Genomic DNA, 17,924 nt, shown 5'->3' with positions numbered 1-17,924 from the left:
ATCTACCAGCAGGAGCTAATGAGGCCATGCTAACCAGCTACCCTTTGACCCCTTAGATTTAGAATGGAGTCAAAAGAGTTAACTTTCACTCAGTCAATGCCATATTTGATTAAGGCCACTAGACTCCCCAGAGAAACATTTTCAGAGCTTCATCTTGAATATAAGCTGACTGTCATGAAAAGCACCTTTACTGTTATACACTTTATAGCTGCGTGCTACCGCTGACAGATTCTCCGACTCTGAGTCTTAACGGGGCCAACATTTCTACGCCTGCTGCAAGGATACTTCAACACTCTATCACTGAGTTTACATTAACAGGATGTAAAATAATTTCTGGAAAGCCTAGGTTTTCACTCATTTTCTCTTGAGGAGTTGTTTATTTGGTGTTGTAAGGGAATTTGGAGCTGTTCGGCACACATGTCCTCCGCTCGCTTCTAAAACACAACTCAATGTCTTATCACCATCTGAACATACACACATGCTCGTTGTCACACATTTACACACCAGCTCTGACTGCTTCATCTTGCCCACAATGCAGTGCTTGGCCTCTGCGTATGAGGCAGCGGCAGCTTTCGGATAGGGTCCAGGGGTAGCTCACCCCTCGCTCACACTGCTACCTGCAACCACAACTCTCCACCACCATGTCCTCATACTGTTTATAAACTACGTTATTCCCCGAGTCAATGTACAGGATGCTGATGGGACTGAGTTTAGAAGGAACACAACAGCTTGGAGGGGTGGACTCTGGGTCCATGGAGTTCATGAGAGTCTGGATGATGGCGTGGTTGGTCGGTTCCAGGTGTGAGCGCAACGGGAAGTCACACAAACCCTCACAGTGATAAGCTTCGTAATCTAGCGGCGCAATAATCCAGTCGTCCCAACCCAGTTCTTTGAAGTTGACATGAAGTGGCTTCCGGCTGCAGCGCGTTCTCCGTCTGCCACCTCCCTTTCCTCCGCCGCCGCCGCCACCCCCAGTACCAGGTCCTACACCAGGACGGCCTGCTAGTGCTGTCCGTCTCCTCCGCCGATGTCTCGGATGACTTTTAATATCATGCTCTGGCGCAGGAAATTTACGACTTTTCATGGCCCTTATCTTCTCGCGAATCTCCCTAAAGAGGTTCTCCTTCCTCCGAGTTCGAGAAAAGGCTACCAGTAAGGCTCTTTCATGGGTCTGCTGATCCTCATGGCTCAGACCCAGCATTCCGGGATGCACGGCTTCATTATTTGAATCAGAAATGGCGGATATGCTGAAACACAATGGCCTGCTGCCTTCCACGGTCCTGTGCAACTTGAGATGGGTCTTCACGCTCGCACCGACTTCAAACACATCCCATGTGGCTGAAACGGTATCTAGAAGATCAATGGTCCTGGAGGTGAGGAGCAGAGGTTGGTGAAAGGATCCCGGGAGGGAGCAGGTGTGAAGAAGAAGTCGGTACAGGTTCCCACCACGGGAGAGTAAACTTAAGACATCAGGCGGTGGCTTCCTCAGAACCCGTAGCTCCACCTCCATCAGTTCGTCCAGTCTTGAGAGACCAGACAGGTCGAATGTGTACTGCTGATTGAACTTTAGGGAAGGCTCGTCTGAAGGTATAAGACAAAGAATGGATTAGTATTGAAATATGAAATATGAGTAAGAATTAATGCAGCAAGCTTACATGAGGCAAACACTAATGCGTTTCCTCACCTTACTATGAACAATCTTACATATGGCTTTTGTGAAAATGGCATAGACAAACTGTCATTCCTTCAACTCAATGAGAATAACATTCAAGGGCCTGAATGACTTCTCCAAACACGAGGTGCAGCATGCTCACGGAGACCAGGTGGAGAGCATTTGGCTGACCTGTCAGACTGTGAAGGCCTTTGGCAGCATCTGCTAATTACACTGATTGAGTGAGAAGAAGGTTTGGCAGGACATTGGAAATGCTCAGCTCTCAGAGAAGCCCTCCTCCTTCCCCTATATGTCCTCAGGAGGATGTAGTAAATTTGAAAGGTGGGTGGCTTAAGGGTGTAATTAAATGTTAGGTAACATTTCAAGCTGAGGTGGACCTCAGTTTTCTGTGGCCACCATGAACTGGTCTTTCATTATTCGCACAGCTAACCTGAAATCGCTGCGGGGAAGAAAATTTCTGTCTGCAAGATGTTGTCCTCTCTTTTTCTTTGTCTGGAGGAAGAAATTAGCTAAAAGAATACATCCAATACTCAGTCTTATCCGTGACTGAGATGATGCAGAGCCAAACTTTGCTAAGAGAGACCAGACTTTGCGCTCAGAGTAAAACAAGCTTCGATGTTGACATCTTGACATACAGTTCAAAAATAGAACCCAGAGTACCATGCAACCTGATACAGAGACTGCAGTTCCATGGGTTACACATGAAGAGGATTCTTCCAATATGAGGTGGCTGCACAGAAACCCAAGGCCAGATTGGGACATATCATATTGACGCTACACTATGAGAGAGGCCTTCAGAATGATAATTGCAAACTGTTTAAAGCTAGCAGACATTTGGGGACTGGCCACAAATAATGTACCTGCCCTATGGTACTACATGAGTGCAAGGAGCACGCAAAAAGAGGTGTTCTGAAAGAAAAGCACTATACATTTATCTCCTGTCTGAGACAAAGGAATGCTATAAAAATGAAAGGTGAACAGAGGGGAGGGGTGTAGAGTAAAGCATCCTCCTCTGAGCTAATATCCGCTTGCCAGACTAAACAATGACATAACCTGGAAAATGAGCTGAGGCAGTCAGGGACTCAAGTTCCAGTACCTTGGGGTCTACAAATATTATCTGAATTTGCTCTTTTAAGTTTTTGGCTTCAGACAATGCACAGTCATATTTGGGTTATACATTTAATACTTTTGGTTTCATTACATAAATCATTTTGTTCGTTGGCATCATTTATGATGGGAACAGGTGGGACAATCTTCACAAAGAGGCATGCTGCACTTCCAGGCCAGATTTGATGCCGAAACTCCACATATTCAAAGCAAACACATTACAACTGAACCAACAAATCACAGTTGAAGATTAGACCTGGTTTATGCACTTATACATACCAACAAAATTCCAAAAGCATCAGATGTACATGTAATGTAAATAGGTATAAATTTAAATACACAAGTTCATTTTAGCACTTGATTTGGTCAGCAAGAATAATTGCTGCCTCATATCACTGTGTAAACTTAGTTTTATGTCAGAAAAAGCGCTATTGAAAATGTGGTTTAAATGGCTTTTGGGCATTACAGCTTAAAGGGTTAGTTCACCTAAAAATTCTGTCATTAATTACTCATCCTCATGTCGTTCCACACCCATAAGACCTTTGTTCATATTGATAAAATCTGATGGCTCATTAAGGCCTGCATCGCCAGCAATAACACTCCCTTTTTCAATGCCCAGAAAGCTTCTAAAGACATATTTAAAACAGTTCATGTGACTAAAGTGGTTCAACTTTAAAATTATAAAGCGACGAGAATACTTTTGTGCACCAAAATAACAAAATATCGACTTTATTCCACAATATCTAGTGATGGGTGATTTCAAAACACTGCTTCATGAAGCTTCGAAGCTTTACGAATCTTTTGTTTCGAATCAGTGGTTCGAAGCGTGAATCAAACTGCCAAAGTCACGTGAACTATTGAAGTTTCAAAACACTTATGACGTAACGAGGCCTCATTTATTGAAATCATGAAATCACTGATTCGAAATAAAAGATTTGTAAAGCTTCGAAGCTTCATGAAGCAGTGTTTTTAAATCACCCATCACCAGATATTGTTGAATAAAGTTGCTATTTTGTTATTTTTGGCACACAAAAAGTATTCCCGTCGCTTCATTACATTAAGGTTGAACCACTGTAGTCACATGAACTTTTTTAAATATGTTTTTAGTAGCTTTCTGGGCATTGAAAAAAGCATGTTGGCGATGCAGGCCTCACTAAGCCATTGGATTTTATCAAAAATATCTTAATTTGTGTTCGGAAGATGAAAGAAGGTCTTACGGGTGTGGAACGACATGAGGGTGAGTAATAAATGACATAATTTTCATATTTGGGTGAACTAACCCTTTAATTATTATTTATGATCTGTGCATTCGCCATTTCGTGACATCATCTTCACCACGGTCCCCCAATATTTTTTTAAAACAAAGTGACGCCCATTGTTTTTTATTTACTTTATGAGAACACTGAGAGATCAAATCTAATTTCTTCACTCTTCATTTTTCACAAAATGTGGGAAAATATAAGGTGGAAATATGATGCTTGGAATTATTATCCTCAATACCCTTAAACAAATGTGACATTGGGCACTTTTTTATTATTCAAAGGCTGTGGCCTCAAATGTAATAACTAGCCTGTCAATGTATGAATGTCAATTCAATATATAGAACATTCAAGAACAGAAGAACCTCTTCAACTATACTAAAAAAAATGTTTTCACGCATATCTCCATATATTTGGTCCGGCGGAAAGCTGACACACTGCATTTTTACAAATTCTGTATTTTACGTGACAATCTTTATTGGAACATAAGTTTTAAATTAAAATGTTTCTCTATCTTTATCAGCAACACCTGGAGGAGAGAACGCGTGCCCTGTTTTAGATACTTTAGCTTAAGGTGCTGCTGAAGTTTATTTGTCACAGATGTTGGAAATTTGAGACATTTGACTTCATATTTCTTTTTTGGTATTATGCATTTCGAAAATATTATCGCAAAGTAGATGTTCATAAACAAAAAATTTAACTTGAGCTCCAAAAACATAGAATCACGCATGCGTAAACTACACATGTATAGTATAGCAATCCAATTCATATCACATTTAAATCACTGTAGCAGAATATTTACTAAATTATTAATGTTCTTTTCAAGGTTAATTGCGCGTAACTCTAACACACGCAGAACTGCGCATTTCTCTAACTAATTTATGCATAAACCAAATATATTAGTGCAATGGTGTGCCATCAGTAATAATAATGTTTGTGGTTCGTAATTATAATAATTAAAAATTTCATTTCAAGGCTATATATCATGGGTGAAATATACCATAGGCCTACTGTCTTAATATATAAACTCTCAGTCACAACGAGATCAATCATCTTACAGTGTCAGCTGTCATTTAGCCTATAAGCTACGGCATGATTTATTACTGCAGCGTGTACCTTATACATTTCATTACAATTTTACGTGCCAAGTATAATATATCAAAATAAACAGACCAGGCTCAATCTGAATGTATGAAATCCGCACCAATGGGCTGAATGAGATCATCTTACACTCATCTATCTATCTGTCAGTCTCCCCGGCGGATCAATCTCACTCACCTTGTCCCAGGTCCATGAAGCTGGTCACTGTGTTGGCATATCTCCTGGAGCGCGTCTGGCTGCCGTTGCCTCCCCGTCGGTCCAGTTCCGATAGAGTCCTGTACAGAGAGATCATGTAAGACGGAACATGAACAGATGTGGAGTCGTTCCGGGAGCTCGTGCTGGCTTCTGCAGGACCGCGCGCATCCAGATGTGAGTGAAGCCCGTTATCAGAGGGGTACTCCATCGATCCCAGCACCACTGCCTCAATAATATTCCCAAAGCAAAAGGAAAACCATAGGAAGGGAGCGGCAGTCTTCTTGGGAGTCATTTTCAGTGGTCTCTGGCCGAAAATGGCAAAGTTGGATGGACTTGATGACTTTGGAAACTCCCCTTTGCTCTTTAGATAGTGTTAATATCTTGTATGTGAGTAACACTGAATGCCTGTTGCTTAGTATTCAAAGAGCGCCCCCAGTTGGAAAGATATTTCGAAGCGGTTTGATTCAAATCCCCAACACCAATGTCTGTGGACTAATATTATTGCCAGAATGCCATTTAATATAAATACATTATGCAAAAGCGAATGAGCTTAAATAATAATAAACAATGAAAGGTGTCCTCTTATTCTGTTTTGCTAAGAATTTTCTTAGTAAAATTGTATTGTTATTATATATATATATATATATATATATATATATATATATATATATATATATATATATATATATATATATATATATATATGAGAATGACAAATAGTCTTCTTCTAAATAAGAATAATAACATAAATAGACGAACTGGTGGTCAATAAGACCATTTTGAATTGAAGTTGGTTTTCATGCTGTACCATCTTTTGAACAATGGTCCCCATTTAATGCGCGCGCACTGCCATCTACTGTTGAAAAGACCTCAATTCCTGTAAGTTTATGCAAAGTTATATTGCAACACAGTTGCCTACTTTAACGTGCTAACAGTAAAATTAATTTTCACTATGCAGAAATAGTAGTCCATGCAGTTTGCTACAAATACTGCCCTTTTTCTTATACATTTAGGGGAGACTGAGGCTAGTTGTCTCCCATCTTACTCCAGTGAATAGCCTAATTCTCAGTGTACTTTTCTTTCTGAACGTGAACTTCTGTGTAAACACAAAAACTTCAAATAATTGTTTTGGCCAAAAATACAACCTATGAAAAGATGACTATAAAGCTACTAAAGACATTCACTATGATATATGATAGTCCCTCAGCTGTGCAACCCATTAGTGAATGCATTCATGTAGATTATGAGATTTAGATCTGTTTCTTTCTTAATGCTATCCATTTTTCTGCTAATTTACACCTTGTCATCTACCAAAAAATAAAGACTATCATATGCATCATCAGTCAAGCATATGGTTCTTTTCACTTGCCACTTACTGGAATCAAAGAGGGAACATAACAATCCATTATTATTTCATCACAGCCAACATGTGCTCAAGTTCTTAAGCTGAAAATTGTATTTCAAAATGTCCAGCCTAAATTGTGGCATTCCATGGAGATTCAATCTTGGATCACAATGTTGAGGTAAAAGCATATTTCCAATGTTAGAACCTGAACACTTAATTTATATAACTTTACACTGCTGTACTGGGCCTAAAATAGATCATCCATGTCAACATGCAGCTGATTGTGTGTTGATTTGCTGTCTGGATTAACCAACACTAGGCTATAATATATAGGGATATCAGATTAAACTCTGGAATTAGAAGTACAATACTCATTCCTTTCTGACCTCATCCATATCTGTCATACTAATAGTAAAGACAACAAAGTAAACACATTCTAGTATCCAAAGAAACATTTATTAAGCTCATGGTATGAGCTGTTGTCTTCATTCTGCATTTTGCACTCTTCCCATGACTGCTCAGTCAGATAAACAGATGTCATTCCATTAATGTCCTGAACAAGCAGCCATGCTATCACAAAGAGGTGGACTGGAAAGTATCTTGGTGACAAAACCTTATTCTTACCCCTCAAAACAATGGAAATATGTCAACATCCATAGTATGTACAATACAGTATTTTTTCCACTCAACCATTTCTTGACTTGTGATCTAAACACCAGATACAGATCTTTTCTCATTTATGTCTACTTGCTGACAAGATTTGTCTGTGCAAATCTGTATTTTAAGAAGGAATGGACATGGTACAATGAGCAAACAGTGCAATTTTAAAGCTCAAAACATGTAACTACATCTATGTCCTCGTGATTTTATATTTTAAAGTTGTTATATATTTATACATTAAAGATTATAGCCTCTCCGCCCCCTCCCAAACACACTGTGTAGAGTATCTTTATCCCCTCATAAGTAAATAAATTTCCCTCAACTCCATCAACCATTAACATCAACATCTATTAATGGCCAATATTTGCCAATGCATGACATTATATGGGGATAAACAAACAAATAATATGGGCGTTACTCCTAAAATACAATTATTCAAAATAATCAGTCTGCTCTTTTTTAATGTATTGTAACCAACTTGAACGTCTAGGTCTGAACCAACAAGAAAATAAGGCAAATAACACGTTGTAATGACACTTACTGAACATTAACTTCCTCAATCAAAATAAAAGATCAGCTGATGGTCACGTGACTATCACATGATCAGCACATAAAACACAGGCTGGTGTGGAGGTGATTTTCAGAATCAGATATCAAAGTGTGTGAACGTGAAAACAATGCGGTGAGTACTTTGTTGTTTACCAAACGTTATTTTACCGTAGTCATAGTTTATTGATCGCATTTGCAGAGACTGTTTGTTAGTCTCACAGACTATGGTTCACCTCGACGAGGTCAGATGGTCAGTAAACGTGTTTCCTTGTTGGTTTGCTTACTAACGTTAATTGTTTAAGTTGACTGTTGGAGTTGAAAAGACAAAAGTCAGTAAAAGTAACCTCTTGCTCTTGTGCATTGACAAAAAAATTAATTGAATGTGCATCAGAGTGCGTTCTTAAAGTGACAGTGTTCTATTTTTACAGGATTGCTGTTTTTGTGCTGAGCTTAATTTGGCTGGTCAGTGGGGAGCTGCTTGAAGCTGACCAAGATGCTTCGTAAGTCCAAACTATGAACTATATTGGTCATTTTATGTGACTTTTAAGTGACTGATATAAATGCAATATCTACATATTGTTTTACAATAGAAACAAGCCTTTAACAATAGCTGTTTCCATTTACCTCAGGGGTGTCCAATCCCGCTCCTGGAGGACCACTGTCCTGCAGAGTTTCGCTCCAACCCCAGTTAAACACCCCTGCTAATCAAGGTCTACTAAGCATACTAGAAACGTCCAGTCAGGTGTGTTGAGGCAAGTTGGAGCTAAACTTTGAAGGACAGGAGTTTGGACACCCCGATCGACCTATTTTTATATGCCTTTTGGGAAATCGCATACAAAACGCCGGATAGAGATGCAAATTCTAAAAATGTGTTTTAAAAACTTGTGCGCTTTTTTTTCTTTTTTTTTTAATCTGATTAGAAGATGTGCATAAACCATGATGGAAACACATGTACTGAATATATCCCCTGATGTGTAACAAAAACTCACTTGACTTTGCCTCAGCAGTGGATGTGATTGGATAACTGGACTAACTAGCAGATCAATTTCTTTGCACATCATCTCAAATGTCGGTTTGGTCATTCTGAAGTGCCTGAGCCAAAGTCTGGCATCAGAATGATTTGGTATAATGAGCTCCCAGAAGTGTCTCTAATGATTGTTCCCAAACACCAGCATCCAAATGCAAGATAACAACAAACGACAGCGTTTAGTGCGGTTAGTCTACGTGTTCTAAGATGCAAGTCATTTATGATTTAGGAAAAAAGAGCCACAGTGACTTCCCGTTTTATTACAGATATTTTGCGCCAATTTCCCAGGAAGTGATGATTTGAACACATGGGATGGAAACACTGCTTTATTTGCAAATGTTGAATGCGAAGTTAAATTCAAAACTTTGGATGGAAACATAGCTAATGTTGTTCCCAATGTTTTAGTGTGCCTGAGGACTGGCTTCTAGTTGAACGGGTTGGACCTTTGGAGGAAGTGGAACTTACATTTGCACTAAAGCAACAGAATGTTAACCAGATGGAAGAGTTACTGAAACTAGTGTCGGACCCAGATTCACATCAATATGGTATTGAGCCTCTCATTTGTTCTAATGAAAAATGATCAAATAAAGAAATCAGTTCTCATTTTCTCATTTATATTTTAGGGAAGTATCTGAGTTTGGAAGAAGTAGCTGATCTTGTACAGCCATCTCAGCTGACTGAGAAAGTAGTGCAGAATTGGCTCCAGAGTCATGGGGTCAAAAACTGTCACACAGTTGTAACACGGGACTTTCTTCAGTGTGTCATGACTGTACAGTAAGCACAATTTTTGTGAACTTTACCATATCCATAAAAAAAAAAATCCACAAAAAAATACTTTTACTTTTCAGAAATTGTAAAAAATAAAATCTAGTTTGTTGTTCCTTTAATAAAGCATGGTCCAGTTCTTGTATATATTTACTTTTGATCTATCCATCCATCTATCTATCTTAGGGTGGCAGAAGCATTACTCCCCGGCTCTAAATTTCACCGCTACAGAAGAAATTCACAAACTCTTTTGAGGTCAACATCTCTTTACTCCGTTCATGAAGATGTGCATCAGCATCTAGACTTTGGTGAGCAGCTGACACCATTCATCTCCATCTTCAGTCCCATAAGCCTACTGTATCATATTTGACCCATGAATTTCTAAGGCCTTTAAATTATGAACATTATTAAAACAAAAATCTCACTGCATGCCTTCTGCTATCTGATTGGCTTTTAAGTGTTAATTTTTGTTGTGGTACACATCTTTTTGATGCAAAATTCTTAATGAATTTTAGTAAAGTAAACTTGAGAATAGCTTTGTTTTTAAATTGTTCTTAATATTTCAACATACATATTTATGGTACTAAAGCAACTTAGGTTTACTTTATCTATATATAATTTTTTTATAAAATCATGATAAAATGTATGTATCAAATCTGATACAACAGGCTTTTTTTTTTAAGGAATGTTTATTTGTACAACTTTCAGTGATGGTTGTATTGCATTTCATTATATGAAACTGTAGTTTTATGTACTTTGCTCAAAACTAAGCATTTAAATATCTTACTAAGACATTATTAGGAGATATAGAGTGACAAATGATTTTAATATGCATTTTTTGTAAGTAGTCTGCTATACTGTTAAAAAGATTTCAACTTATGTTTTGGTTATGTAAATATCAGCTAAAGCATCAAATTGCTTATTTTTGGTCAGTTTTGACAATTTATTTTTTTTCTCTCGAGCGTGAGCTCCATAATCTCACTATTATAATGCTATATGCGCCATTGAATTATGATATAAAACATAAAACTCTGAAAACTTTATGTAGATATTTATATATTTTAATTTTTTTTTTTTTTTTTTTTTCCCAGTATTATTTCATATGTATGGATGTACAGGTTTATAAGGACTTTAACAATAATCTGCATTCAACAATTTTAGTGACCTGTATTATTTTATCCTAATGAACATACACCTAGTATTAATGTTCCTAATGGAAAATCTTTGGTGTAATCGCTCTCAAATCTACGAAATGAAGCCTATTTATCATCTTTTTATTTTTTAGTGGGTGGTGTTCACCGTTTTCCACCAAAAGGAAAGGATATCAGTAAAGGCTGGGAAGGAGCTAGACAAGCAGCATTAGGCTTTCACTTGGGTGTCACCCCCTCAGTCATTAGGAGTCGCTACAACCTTACAGCAAAAGATGTGGGCACTGCCAATAACAACAGTCAGGCAGTTGCACAGGTACATTTCTCATACTCTCTACTTTTACAGAATAATATTCATGATGAAATTAAGGTTTAGCACCATAGTCAGTGAAATCTCAACAGTAATGTTCTTCATGGTTGTCAAGTATCTCTATTAACTTGAGGCTGTAAACTGGTTAGTTCTTGGAGCAGTACTACCATCCCGCTGACTTGGCTGAGTTTATGAGTCTGTTTGCTGGAGGATTCACGCACATGTCAGCTGTAGAGCGGGTCGTGGGCACTCAGGGAGGTGGGAAAGCCGGCATTGAGGCCAGTCTGGATGTGGAGTACATCATGAGCAGTGGAGCAAACATTTCTACATGGGTCTTCACAAATCCAGGTATGTGATCCTTGGCTGTGTTATTTAAGTATCCTTCAGATCCTATTCTACTTTTTATTAATATTTAAAATTAGTTTTTTTTTCTGTTTTCTGTTTATTTTAATTGTAGTTAAAGTTGTAGTAACTTTTGTCTTTTTTTGTCATTTTTAATAGTTTACAATTTGTTACTTTAGTATATGAGAAATAATTTATATTCAGACTATTTTAGACCAGGCAAGACAACCACTGCAGAGTAGCCCAGTATCTTCGTGACTTGCCGTTTATATAAACGGAGAGAAGTAGCTTCAGCTACAGTGTTTTTCCGCAAGATGCATGCGGTTTTGTTTATTAACTGCTAGTGTGGCATTTTCATTGTGACTTAAAGGATCATGTGTTCTATGCATAGTAAAGATCACAAACTTTATTATGGTCTCTTTAACAGGTCGTCATGAGTCCCAGGAGCCATTTCTTCAGTGGATGCTGCTGCTCAGCAACATGTCTGCGGTTCCTTGGGTCCACACCATCAGCTATGGAGATGATGAGGACAGTCTTTCTGATGCCTATATGAACCGCATCAACAATGAGTTCATGAAGGCTGGCCTCAGAGGGATATCTATGCTCTTTGCATCTGGTAAGATAACTAAAGTCAAGAAATATGATTAACTGTTGGTTCCATCTCAATGGTACAAGATCTCAAAGAAGGCAACACTCTTTAATTAGATCTGTGTTTTGTTTTTTTTTATTCAGGTGACAGTGGAGCAGGCTGTAGACACTTGACCAAGGAAAGAAATACTTTTAGGCCAAGTTTTCCTGCTTCCAGGTAGACATTGCTCACTGGATAATCTGTGTAGTACTGATATCTTTTAAATTGAAAATAATTGATGTGTGAATTTGAATGAATCTCTTGCCTATCTAGTCCCTATGTGACCACTGTGGGTGGAACTTCTTTCAAGGACCCCTTCAAACTCAGCTATGAGGTCACCGATTACATCAGTGGTGGTGGCTTCAGTAATGTGTTTGCAATGCCAGATTATCAGGTAACAATCCACAAGTCTGTATCCTTTGCTATGTTCTGAATGAAATACTGTCTTGCTGCTTAATGAAATCAGCTCAGAATATGCTGTATACTGTATTATTTGCTCTGGATAAATATTGTTGGTGTTATAGGGCTTGAATTTCGGCATGGGATTGCACGTATTGCGTATAATTTTACTCAGATTTAGCGCATAATTACCACAGATTTGGTGCTCACACCCAAAGTGCACGCACATAAAGCCGCCTCTCAGCACTTAATCAAGTTCTTTTTTTGCTGCTTGCTTAAACGATTAAATACACACAAAATAATGTCAAAATGCTGGTCTTGGCGAGTATTCACGTAAACACAGTCAGTTATGTTTGTAAAGTTATGCAAGTAAACCAGAACTGAGAAAGAAAATATATTTGTACAGTATAATGGGTTTGTGCATTAGGTCTTAAAGTGACAGCAGCCTAACATGACTGCTGCCAGTTTTTCCCCATGGTATAGATATCAAAAATTGTGGCTGGTGAAAATGCTTTGTGGTTAGTAACTTTGGAAAACCACTTGCCACAGTGTCTGGTGAGGGAACTTTACAGTTGGTCTCATGACTTTAGGTCATGAGACAAAAACTGTAATGTCAGCAACTGGTGTGCAGTTATGATCTTGTAAATAGTTTATTTACAGTTTAGGAAGTATTCTGTTATCAGTCAGAGATGTGTGTGTCAAAGTAATGTCCATATGGCACTAATATACAGCTAGAAGGCAAAAAAATGCTATCATTTGGCATAATGATTTAAGAAGGAGATCATAGTTAAAAAATAACTGCTTCTTTGCATGGGAAATGGGTTTCCAGTGTGATATTTAACTGTGGGATTCTGTATTCTGGGCAGTGCTGAATTGTCTTGACAAACAAGGTTGTGTTTTGTTCTCTATAGGTTGGTGCTGTTGGAAAGTATTTGAAGAGTGTTCAGCCTCTGCCTCCTCAGACATATTTCAACACCACTGGAAGAGCCTACCCAGACTTGGCAGCCCTGTCTGACAACTACTGGGTAGTCACCAACCGTGTGCCTGTACCATGGGTTTCTGGAACTTCGGTTAGTAAATAATAGATATTATGATATTACACTGTTGCTCATATTTATGATTAAGAAATGTATTATTCATTAAGGATATTAAATTGATCAAAAGTGACAGTAAAGACATTTTATAAATTTACAGCTGCTTTCTTTTTCAAATAAATGTAATTTTCTATTATTTTGAACTCTATTCATCAAAGAATCCTTAAAGTATCATGGTTTCCACAAAAATAATTAAGCTGCACACATTTTCATCATTTATTTGTTAAGGGTGCCCTCGAATGAGAAATTGAATTTATCTTGGCATAGTTGAATAACAAGAGTTCAGTACATGGAAATGACATACAGTGAGTCTCAAACTCCATTGTTTCCTCCTTCTTATATAAATCTCATTTGTTTAAAAGCCCTCCGAAGAACAGGCAAATCTCAACATAAAACCAACTGATATGTAACAGTCGGGCTCATTAATATGTATGACCCCAATATTTGCATATGCCAGCCCATGTTCCCAACATTGTGAAAGGCATTACACAAGGGCAGCCAGTATTAACATCTGGATGTGCACAGGTAAATCAACAGACTAGGTAAGCAAGCAAGAACAATAGAAAAAAATGGCAGATGGAGCGATTAATAACTGACATGATCCATGATAACATGATATTTTTAGTGATATTTGTAAATTGTCTTTCTAAATGTTTCGTTAGCATGTTGCTAATGTACTGTTAAATGTGGTTAAAGTTACCATCGTTTCTTACTGTATTCACGGAGACAAGAGCCGTCGCTATTTTCATTTTTAAACACTTGCAGTCTGTATAATTCATAAACACAACTTCATTCTTTATAAATCTCTCCAACAGTGTAGCATTAGCCGTTAGCCACAGCACAGCCTCAAATTCATTCAGAATCAAATGTAAACAATATAACAGTATACAATACTCACATAATGCATACATGCATGCTCACCGATGCATACATGCCGCATACATGACGAACACTTTGTAAAGATGCATTTGAGGGTTATATTAGCTGTGTAAACTTTGTTTAGGCATTGTTTAAGGCAAGCGCGAGCTCCGTGGGCGGAGAGCACGAGATTTAAAGGGGCCGCGCAGCATAAATCGGCTCAAATTTAATGATGCCCCAAAATAGGCAGTTAAAAAAATTTATTAAAAAAAATCTATGGGGTATTTTGAGCTGAAACTTCACAGACACATTCAGGGGACACCTAAGACTTATATTACATTTTGTAAAAAAAAAAAAAAAAAAAAAAAAAAAACGTTCGATGGAACCTTTAAGAAATGTTAGGATGATTTCTGCAGGATCATGTGACACTCAATTCTTGTCCGCCATTGCAGGAATAAAGTACATTTCAAAATATATAAAAATGGACTAAGGCTATTATTAAATTGTAATATTTCACAATATTACTGTTTTGTACTGTATTTTTGTTCAAATTAATACAAGCTGGGTGAGCACAACATTAAAAAAATGTTACCAACCCCAAACTTTCGAACAGTAGTGTACAGTAGAAAATGCAAAAAAAAAGGTGCAATATAAAGTAGCTTTTTATAGTACAGTACCCAGTAAAGTCTGACATTTTGCAATCTGGATGTTTTTCCAAGGCATCAACCCCAGTAGTGGGTGGAATTCTCTCCCTCATAAATGACAAGCGCTTCCTGAAGGGCCTTCCATCCTTAGGATTCATCAACCCTCGCCTTTACAAACTGCAAGGCAAAGGTCTTTATGATGTAAGTTTTATGAATAACTTTTTTTTCTTTTCTTTCTTTGGATGTTTGATAATAGTCACTCTCTTAGTCCTGAGTTCAGTTCTGAGATTTCCACTAGAAGAAAGAACTGAGCTGAACACAGGCTGTTACGCCAACAATGTCCATATTTACAGTGTCAATTAAGTGATGTTTTAAAGTACAGTATAGTGCTGTCCCACATTAATAACTGAAAAGATCATTAAAAGCACTGCAGTGCCCCTTGTGGCACACTTTTCATAATGCGACAAATGTGTGAAATTGGGCTTGTGTAACTAGAAGGCAAAATAATTAACATTTAGTTCCCCTTTTCTAGTAACCATATCCTCCAAAGCAATTTGTTGATTTAATGGGGTTTTCTCCTCCTGCTTTTAGGTGACTGAGGGATGTCATCTGAGTTGTCTGGATGATAAAGTTGAAGGGAAAGGTTTCTGTGCCTCTCCTTCATGGGATCCAGTAACAGGATGGGGAACACCCAATTATCCTGTTCTTCTTGCGTCTCTCATGGATTGAGCTGCAGCTGCTTTTTATTCCGAGAAACACACCGATATTGGTTTTTCATTATTTTGCTGAAGCCTCTAAATGACAATGAATTATATAATCAAGATTTCAAAGATGTCAATCATCTAAGAATCATTCTTGCAAAACAAAGTCGTTTCAATGTAAACTCAACCTTTGATGCCTGGTTGATTAACCTGTCCAACAGGTCATATCGCTTCAGTTCTTTCAGATGAGGTTGATTTGTCCCAGATGAGTTAAGGATCTGTGGATTCCAGGTATAGACCACCAACCAAATGTTTAATAAGCTTCTTTGATTTAAACAAAACAGTGTGACAGAGAAAATATCATATAGTACTTCATATACCAAATGGATTTTTTTTTTCCTAGAGATTGGTCAGTGAAGTGCAGTAATCCTTAATGGTTCATTTCCTCTCTATGAATGCCAGTTCCTTTTAAAATGCAATTTAAACCGGTCTTTTTATCATAAACACTAGGTTTAGATGTAGCATGTAATGAAACCAGCCTAAATATTGAACATACTTGAGAGCTGCATAAACCTGTTTTTGTCGTCTTCTTTTTTAAATGGGTTGATTTCAGTTATTGTTAATGAGGTCCTCAGGGAATTAGTTACTGAATAGATTTGTTTTGGAATTACTTGGTCACTGAAGAGATTTTTCTTCTTGACATCTTGTGCACTGAATGTTGTTTGAACTGGTCAAACTTTTTTGAAAGATGCATTGCTTCCAGGATTCCCTCTGAAAAGTACATTAATATTTTGAAGATGTTTCTTTGCTGAAAAAAATAATACAAATTAAAGGTTTTATTTTGAAATAAATGCTACCCTTGTGTACTTAAGTGTTGGATTCAAGTAGATTCAGATATTGTTAGAAAAAATACACGAAAAATAAATTGAGAAGGAATCACACTTTAACTATTGGAATTGGCATTTCTCAGGTCAATTAGATGAGCTCAAAATATACATGGGGGGAAAAAAACATATTCTGTTAAAATGCTGACATTGTTTAAATGCAAGCAAACATAAATTTAAAGGGACATTTAACCCAAAAATATAAATTATATCATACACTCACCCTCAAGTTGTTCCAGACCTGTATGAATTTCTTTCTTCTGCTGAACACACAAGATATTTTGAATAATTTCAGTACCAATCAGTTGATGGGACCCATTGACGTCCTTTTTTTTTTCTTCCCCAAACTATAGAATTCAATGGGGCTTATCAACTGTCTGGTTACCAACATTCTTCGAAATATCTCTTGTTCAACAGAAATTCATACAGGTTTGTAACAACTTGAGAGTGAGTAAATGACAGTTTTCATTTTTGGATGAACTATCCATTTAAATCTATAGGGTGTAAGTGAGAAAATTTGTTCAGATGAATAAACTTTAATAAAATGATTTTTAGCGTTCTGCAAGGATCGTTAGTCTGTGATACACTGCAAGTATTGGCAAAAGCAAGCCATCTTCATTGCCAGTAGCATACTAATACATACAAATATTTAGAAAAGCATACATGTGTAACTTCATACAATTTATAACTGAATATTGTGCATATATTCATATACAAAATCCGAGTATGGGACATCATACTTAGCCTCACGTCACTCACTCATATTCTAAGTTAGGATGTTTTAATATTAGCTTGCAGTAATGCAATGTTAGAGCTGTGTTTTTTTTGTTACTGCAACTCATAATTGTTACATGTTATGATTAATTTAAAAAATATACATTTTCAAATTGTACATTCACTACTGCTTGTAACTTGTCTACTAGATGCAGTAATACTTTTTACCATGAACCAGACCCATATCACTTTCAAGTGGTCATTTGTGAAATCAAATTAAAACAATTTTAAAAACAAGGATTGTGCAGCTTTAAGTCAATTGAGGGCATTTAGCATACAACAGCATCATAAATTCAGGCTCTTGGCAACTGCACAAGGGAGTTTAGCTTTATTCCATATCATCAAATAAATTAGAGAATTCGATGGAAAATTGTATTTTCACATACTGAGTAGATTGTTATCGTGTTACAAAAGAAGGCATGTGTATGTAGTACTTCCTGAAGCTGGATAAAACTTTTAATT

The 17,924-nt window shown here is 37.3% G+C and overlaps 2 protein-coding genes across 2 annotated transcripts; one reads left to right on the top strand and one right to left on the bottom strand.

Annotated features, from left to right (window-relative positions):
* Positions 1-546: 546 nt before the first annotated feature.
* On the bottom strand, positions 547-5,626 carry gdf7 (growth differentiation factor 7). The gene is made up of 2 exons (XM_067368022.1): positions 5,317-5,626; positions 547-1,581 (listed from the first exon to the last, which is right to left on the bottom strand). The coding sequence occupies exons 1-2, from the start codon at positions 5,624-5,626 to the stop codon at positions 614-616; spliced, it is 1,278 nt and encodes a 425-aa protein (XP_067224123.1). The 3' UTR covers positions 547-613.
* Positions 5,627-7,915: 2,289 nt separating this feature from the next.
* On the top strand, positions 7,916-15,986 carry tpp1 (tripeptidyl peptidase I). The gene is made up of 13 exons (XM_067367057.1): positions 7,916-8,021; positions 8,317-8,388; positions 9,321-9,460; positions 9,539-9,689; positions 9,867-9,988; positions 10,966-11,144; positions 11,288-11,486; positions 11,908-12,096; positions 12,213-12,285; positions 12,382-12,502; positions 13,419-13,577; positions 15,179-15,304; positions 15,695-15,986. Exons 1-13 carry the CDS (start codon positions 8,017-8,019, stop codon positions 15,830-15,832), a joined length of 1,674 nt encoding a protein of 557 aa, XP_067223158.1. The 5' UTR covers positions 7,916-8,016; the 3' UTR covers positions 15,833-15,986.
* The last annotated feature ends 1,938 nt before the right edge of the window (positions 15,987-17,924 follow it).

Source organism: Chanodichthys erythropterus, chromosome 18, assembly GCF_024489055.1.
Source record: "Chanodichthys erythropterus isolate Z2021 chromosome 18, ASM2448905v1, whole genome shotgun sequence".
NCBI lineage: Eukaryota > Metazoa > Chordata > Actinopteri > Cypriniformes > Xenocyprididae > Chanodichthys > Chanodichthys erythropterus.
The sequence above is the reverse complement of the archived record's forward strand: the minus strand, read 5'-3'. Positions and strand labels throughout refer to the sequence as shown.

Coding starts and splice junctions, on each gene's coding strand:
- gdf7 (XM_067368022.1), bottom strand. CDS start 5,626: ATGACTCCCAAGAAGACTGCCGCTCCCTTCCTATGGTTTTCCTTTTGC. Junction 1,582..5,316: donor CTTCATGGACCTGGGACAAG/GTGAGTGAGATT, acceptor TTATACCTTCAG/ACGAGCCTTCCCTAAAGTTC.
- tpp1 (XM_067367057.1), top strand. Junction 11,145..11,287: donor ACAGTCAGGCAGTTGCACAG/GTACATTTCTCA, acceptor TAAACTGGTTAG/TTCTTGGAGCAGTACTACCA. Junction 12,097..12,212: donor ATCTATGCTCTTTGCATCTG/GTAAGATAACTA, acceptor TTTTTTATTCAG/GTGACAGTGGAGCAGGCTGT.